The sequence below is a fragment of the Glycine soja genome, chromosome 12 (assembly GCF_004193775.1).
Source record: "Glycine soja cultivar W05 chromosome 12, ASM419377v2, whole genome shotgun sequence".
Taxonomy (NCBI): domain Eukaryota; kingdom Viridiplantae; phylum Streptophyta; class Magnoliopsida; order Fabales; family Fabaceae; genus Glycine; species Glycine soja.
Genome location: NC_041013.1, coordinates 43,483,277 through 43,490,284, shown reverse-complemented (window position 1 = coordinate 43,490,284; position 7,008 = coordinate 43,483,277). Strand labels below are relative to the sequence as shown.

Sequence of the window (7,008 nt, the reverse complement as noted above, 5' to 3'; positions counted from 1 at the left end):
AATTTCTAATGGATTCACATGATTCAATGCACAATCATTAATTTTAACATAAAAAACATTTACGTTAATTTTTTTCTAATTGTGTCTAACTTGAATTCGAACGTTAGAGTCGAACTCAAAAGATCAAGTATATTTATTTTGAATTTTAATAAAATTAATTTCAGACCATGAAATGTTATTAAAATAGTACATATTTAAATCATTTTTTGACATTAAAATTTATTAAAAAAATGACTGGACCTTCGTGGCGTTCTAATTTCGCAAAAGTCAGGTTGGGACTTCAGACGGATTACGATCATCTGCGTCCCTTTTTGTTACTCCTTCTCTCTCTCCTCCTCTGTTTTTCTTCTGCCAGCTCTATTTCCCTCTAGAGTTCTCATTCTCTCTCTCTCTCTCATTAATTTCTCTCTCTCTACAATTTTCTCTATACTCCAGCTGTGGTATTTCTGTCCCTGCCAATACCCCCACCTAGTCCCCTCTTCTCAGGCTCAACAGTCTTTTCCCTTCTCTTCCAAGCTCACAAACACACACACCCAAGTGCTTCATTTTCCCCTTCTTTCTAGGAACTTTTTTCTTTATATTAAGGTAAACCTTGAAACAACCTTAACCCTTTCATTCTAGTTTTAGCAGTTTACCATGCCATTTTCCCAGTGTCTTCTGGTGTCTTGGTTTGGTTTTGGAGGCAAAAAATGGCTTTTTTATTATCTTCTAAAGGGAAAGTTTTCATCTTTGAGAGTTTTTTCATGTTGGGTCTCTTGCTGCTCACATTTTTTATGATCCTATGTTTTTTTTTGGGTTGTTGTTGTTGTTGTTACTGGAGCTCATTGTTTTGCCTCTTTCGGGTGTGTTGTTGTTTTTCAAGTTTGGAGAAAAGTCCTTTTGATTTTTGTTGTATTTTCTCTTTGATGGTGTTGATGGTTCTTCCGTGTTTGGTTACAGGGTGTTTCTCTCAGGGTCGCATTCGGAGTTAGAGAGCAACAAAAAAATAAATAAATAATAATCGCATATTTAATTTCTCTCTCTGTTTTCTTGTGATGTACGTTTCTCAATGACGAGAAGTTGACAGCTTCGCCCCCCCTCAATTTCTCGCGATATTTCTCAAGGTACGTTTAATTTCTCCCTACTCTCTACTTTTGGGATTTTTCTTTTTTCACAAAATCTAATTCATGATTTCATGCCTTTATTTATTCTATGAAATATTTTTCTAAAGAAAACATTTGTTATAATTGGTGCGGGTAATGTTGGTCGCAAAATGTAACCATTAGTGGAAAAAATTGCCGTGGCTAAGGGAAAGCAATGGCATAAGAATGCTTCATTTACGCATACTTATTAGTTGTTTCTTTGTCTGTTTTGAACCATTGATTGCAATGTTAACGCATGATTTCTGGCAGCGTTTGAGACTTTTGGGGTGCTTTAAATTGTAATGTGTGTGGGGGAGTATGGTACTTGTGAAACTGCAAATTAAATTTCAAATTTTTTTGCTTTGGGATGATTTTTTTTGTGTCTCGAATTCTTGTCCCGTGTTTTTTTGGAAGGTAAAATATGGATTTTTTTAGAGCACGAAGAATCTCTCATGTTGTAATATTTTGATCTTTTTTAATGATAGGCATGTGAACGTCTGACATAATGGATGTTGAAATGACATTAACTTTGGAAAGATATCAGTATGTGGCACAGTTCTTCTCTGTAAAAAATATTTGGATTCACCTTTATCTCTCTTTCTTTACTTTTTAATAATGGTAATAATATACTACTCTTTTGTATAAGAAACGTTACGCCTTATTATATTTTTAATTTTTAACAGTTAAAAAGAATAATTTAGTGGTAATTAAGTGGTAGTAATATTCTTCTACAGCTTTCTAATTTTCGCCGTTATGGTACAATTGTACACAGTACAAGTGCTCAGAGGCCGTGATTTTAGTCACGGGAAATTTAAATTATCTCTCCTAACTATGATGTACAATCATAACATTGTCTATTTGCCTAAACTATTTCTTGTCTTTATTTGTTTTATAGAATATATATTATTGTTTAAGAAACATGTACACTTTGAGTATGGATGTAAAAAGGGTACAAAGGAATAAGAGACAAGAAAAAATGACTAGATTTTTTTAATTGTTTAAAGGAAAATTATTTAAAACAAAAATCCAGTTTTTTCTTCACTTGGATAAAAATAAAATAAAAATGGTATTTTGTGAGACAATGGCATTCCATTTTCATTTTACTTTTCCTTTTCTCTTTTCCCCTATAAACTCTTGCCGGCCTACTAAGCACACGTATTTTTGGGCGATATAAATGTCTTCTCTATAACATGTGTTTATGTTATTTTACATGGTCCCGTTTTTACTTGCACCACAAAAAATTAAAAATATTACCTTTTCAGGACTAATTTGGGGTTAAAAAAATTTGCGACAATTTTTTAAAAATAATACCTAAATTGTTGCGTTATTAATTTTAATTTTTCTTGGTGAGGTCCTTAGTTATATGGGAAAACATTTCACTAACTTTTTCCCCCCTTTTGATACATGCTCCGTAGTAACACATTTTCCATTTGTCACGATAATAAAGTTAGATATACCATGTCAGACATGTATATATTCACTTTCATATGTGTTCTATATTTGACACTGTTGGCTAAGTACTATCTTACTGCAGGCTAGATAGTGGTATTGGATATGCATAACTCAGGGAATCCTAAGGATTATGAATCAGGCCTATATATATATATATATATTCAATAGAAGAATAGTAGTCAGTTTTTTTAAACTGGTTTCATTGAGAGTCGCAATTCAACTATGATCTACCTAGATCCTATGATTGCCCTACAAAAATTGTAATATAACTGATTTTATAATTTGATTTTACCATTCCTTTGTAAAACATAGGAAGTGAATGGAAAATCAAGGTTGATGGAGACCCTCTTTAATCATTATTATTGCTTATATAATAATTCATGCCAAAGAAAACTAATTCACCGGCTACTTATTATTATAGAATAAAAGAGGCTATGATTAATTGATTGATGGGCCATTTGGTTGAGCCTATTGCTCAATACTCCTTGAAGCGAAATTAGGATGAAATAAAGTATGTTGAAATGATGATATTGTTTTCTTGCTTGGAGGTGGTGTTAAATCAGGACCTATTACTCCTAAAGTTTTGCTTTTTCACAGTATTATTAAACTGTATTTATTTATTATTTAATTTTAATTATTCAATCTTGTTACGTAAGACCTTGGTTTTGTGTTTAAGAATCATGTTGCAAATTGCCATGATGGACAGGATGCCTAGTATTACGTGGATAAACTACAATTTTGAGCTTTTTAATGTATCTTTAGATCCTTGGCCTTCGGTTTCTATTCTCTTAGCTTCCTACACATTGCGTGTTAGAAACTGCTTTTTGACACTCTTTAAAAATTGGTTATACAATAAATTTTTAATAGATGGAGTATTACAAAAAGAAAAATTCCTTCCTCTACTAAAGGGCCTCGATCTATGTGTTAAAGCATTACCCTTTTGTTTTTGTTAATAGCTTTTGCTTGAACATGCTAATCATGATCACCATCGTGTTATAACACTTTATTTTATTGTCCTCGTGAAAACCCTTTAAAGATATTGCCACTTGCATATACATATATACATTTCAATAATCACATTTCTGATCTGTATTTGGAAACTTTGGTGGTGGTGGTGGTTGCTTGTGCAGATGGAATCAGTGAAGCCGTCGGCCGTGACCCCGCGAAAGAAGTTGGCACGCAATTTTGCGAAGGTTCTTCATGTCAAAGCACTGATTGGAATTGCTTCAGTTGATGGATTGAAGAATGTTATATCTGATGCAAATCTCAAGGATGAAGGGAACATTGGTAAGAGTAAGGCTACACTGAATTGGTCTGAGTCATTCAATGAAGATGATGATGAAGACCTTCAAGAGAGAGAGGCCAATGAAGCACTTTTGGCAAAGCTTTTTGCTAGCATTTCAACTGTTAAAGCTGCATATGCTGAGTTGCAGTATGCTCAGTCACCTTTTGACCCTGATGGCATTGAAGCTGCTGATCAATTGCTAGTGTCTGAGTTGAAGAACTTATCTGAGCTAAAGCAATGTTACTTGAAGAAACAGTTTGATCCTTCACCCAAGACTGCAATACTCGAGGCCGAATCCAAGGAATTGCTGGGTGTGATCAAAACCTACGAGATCATGGGGAAGAAGTTGGAGTCACAGGTGAGGCTCAAGGATTCCGAGATAATTTTTCTTAGGGAGAAGTTGGAGGAAGCTAATAGGCAGAACAAGGCAATCGAGAAGAGATTGAATCAAAGTGGCCAACTATCCGGGCTTGATAATCTTCACATAACAGGATTAAGTCCTAGCCATTTCATCACGGTTCTTCGCCACACGGTCCGGTCCATTCGCAACTTTGTGAGGCTGATTGTTGATGAGATGAGATATGCAGGTTGGGACGTTGATGCCACGGTCGACGCCATCGAGCAGAATGTGGTTTATATGGCGGAAGATCACAAGTGTTTTGCGATCGAGGCCTTTGTTTGCAGGGAAATGTTTGATGCATTCCACATTCCAAACTTCGCCCTTTCAAGCGAGTCTCTTCTAGACAAAAACAGGAGACAACAGTGGTTCTTTGGGAAGTTCAATGAGATGAAATCAATGAAGGCAAAGTACTACCTAGCCGAGAAGCCAAGATCATCGTTCGCAAAGTTTTGCCGGGTCAAGTATTCGAGACTTGTCCATCCCAAGATGGAGTCATCGTTTTTTGGCAACCTGAGTCATAGGAACCTTGTGAATGCAGGAGGGTTTCCAGACACTGAATTCTTTGCCTCATTCGCCGAGATGGCGAAGAGGGTGTGGCTTCTACACTGCTTGGCCTTCTCCTATGAGCCTCAGGCTTCAATCTTCCAAGTGGGGAAAGGGTGCAGATTCTCTGATGTGTACATGGAAAGTGTGAATGATGAAGTCTTCCTCTATTCAGAAGTGGAATCAGATCCACAAGTTGCTTTCACAGTAGTTCCAGGGTTTAGGATTGGTAAAACTGTTTTACAGTGTCAAGTGTACCTCTCACAGCACCAAACCAAGGTTAAAAAAAAAATAACTTCAACAAAGCAAAGGTAGTTGCTGCAAGCACTTACTGACCCCACAACTCAGGTGATTGAACTGGAAGGCAATTCATTATTTTCTTAGTGAAAAAGAAATTTTTGGAGGGAAATGAAGGGGCCTTGTTGTGGGGACTGAACTCTGCCTATAGGCTAACTCACTGGGGCATCTTTGTCCATTTGTATTTTGGTCATTTTGAAAAGAAAAAGCCATTGGACCGTTGCATTGGGAACTGCCCTTTTCTTTGGATTTTTTTTTTTAATTTTATGCCAGATTTATCAAAGAGACATCCCCCCAAAATTTTATTATTAGGCCGGTGACAGGGATTGTCTAGCTGTTATGCATCTTTTAGTAAACACTGCATTTTATAATTTATAATATGTACATAATGATATATAGGTGGGAATTTTATAATCCTCTTTTCCTTTTCTTTTTTATATTTTATTTTATTAATCTTTGTTCTGCTCAATTCCCCTATTTTTGACCCAATTGAGTTTATTTTCACATGCCACTTGTTGTGCCTTTAGATGCCTCCAAATCTATGTGTTGTCAACTTAGCTATTAATTATTCCTCATTCCTCCTACGGAATGCTGCTTTGTCGTGGTTAAATTTGAATAACAAATAAAAAATCGCTTGATTTCCAATTTTGTCCTTGTTAGATGTGAGTATCTTTTAATGGGCTTAACTAATTTCTATGGGGACTACTCTTGTAGTTGTTGTACGATGTACATTGGGTTTTGCAAATGTATTGAAAGCTAGCTGGGCCCCACATGTGAAGCAAACTTTATTCAACGAAGTCGGTGTTGAAGGGGCATGTGAAGACAATATTTGCAAACCTTTCTTTGTCCCATAAAGGAGATGTGATTCTTGTTGATGGTTTTGTATTGTATCTATGCATCTTCGTGTAATGCTTCCCAACCGTTGCAAATATCTCTCCCAATGCAAGTGATTGTTGTGTAATGTCTACATTGGGCTCCGATTCATTCACATGGTGGGAGTGGAAAGTGGGCAAGAACCATAAGATCTTAAGGGGGCTATTCATGCCTTTAAAATCTTGGAAAGTTTTCTTTTACCGGAAATTAATTGAAGGTCAAACTTTTTTACTTTGATAACGTTTGGTCCATGTGGCAAGGGGTAGATTTAGGTGATTATGTATACTTTAATTTTATTATAATTATTGTGGAAGAGAAAAAAACTATCTCATAATAATTAATATTTTAGTTTTTTTGATATAACATTAATTATTTTTTATAATATTAATGATGGACAATAAAATTTATAAATGAATTAATGATGATATAAGGTTAATTTTATAAAATTATTATTTTTCTTTATCTAATTATTATTTTTTCTTGATACGACTAAAATAATTTAAGACGATTATTATTTTAGATAAGAGAAAATAATTATATATATTTAATTTTTCTACATGTTGGGGGGCTTTATTTAAATTTCAGTTGTGTGAATGGTACGGTCAGCTTAGCATAATTCTCACATTTTGATAAAGGGCCATTGAATAGAGATTTTACTTTGGTGTGACAGGACAATGCTCTTTTGCTATAACACAGCTGACAAAATAAAAAGTTTGGCAGATAAAAGATAGTGGAATAATGTTCCACTTTTTAAGAATAGAAAAATACGGGTACATATTTTTTTTATGGGATATAGTTGTGTCCGGGTATAATGGATTTTAACGACCAAAAAAGAAAGAAAAGGTGAGATCATTGGCTATTGCAAGTTGAAAGAAGCCACTTGTATGCACACTTGAGACAATAATTGATGTGGGTGATAATTAGTTCCTTATTGCTTATGGGCCTCATGGCTACCGTAAATATGGGATGGGCTCTCTGAATAAAATGTTAGAGGTTTGAAACTTTGAAGACCCTTACTATATCTCTTCTTAATTCTC

General features: G+C 34.9%; 1 protein-coding gene across 3 annotated transcripts; it reads left to right on the top strand.

Moving 5' to 3' along the window:
- The first annotated feature begins 274 nt into the window (after positions 1-274).
- LOC114379804 (protein GRAVITROPIC IN THE LIGHT 1-like) lies at positions 275-5,567 on the top strand. Of its 3 annotated transcripts, none has more exons than XM_028338536.1 (3): positions 275-585; positions 940-1,103; positions 3,704-5,567. In XM_028338536.1, exon 3 carries the CDS (start codon positions 3,704-3,706, stop codon positions 5,114-5,116), a length of 1,413 nt encoding a protein of 470 aa, XP_028194337.1. In that variant the 5' UTR covers positions 275-585; positions 940-1,103; the 3' UTR covers positions 5,117-5,567. The 3 variants fall into 3 exon arrangements, with proteins under 3 accessions (XP_028194337.1, XP_028194338.1, XP_028194339.1); XM_028338537.1 differs by lacking the exon at positions 275-585 and adding an exon at positions 611-842; XM_028338538.1 differs by lacking the exons at positions 275-585; positions 940-1,103 and adding an exon at positions 1,193-1,664.
- The last annotated feature ends 1,441 nt before the right edge of the window (positions 5,568-7,008 follow it).

Coding starts and splice junctions, on each gene's coding strand:
- LOC114379804 (XM_028338536.1), top strand. CDS start 3,704: ATGGAATCAGTGAAGCCGTCGGCCGTGACCCCGCGAAAGAAGTTGGCA.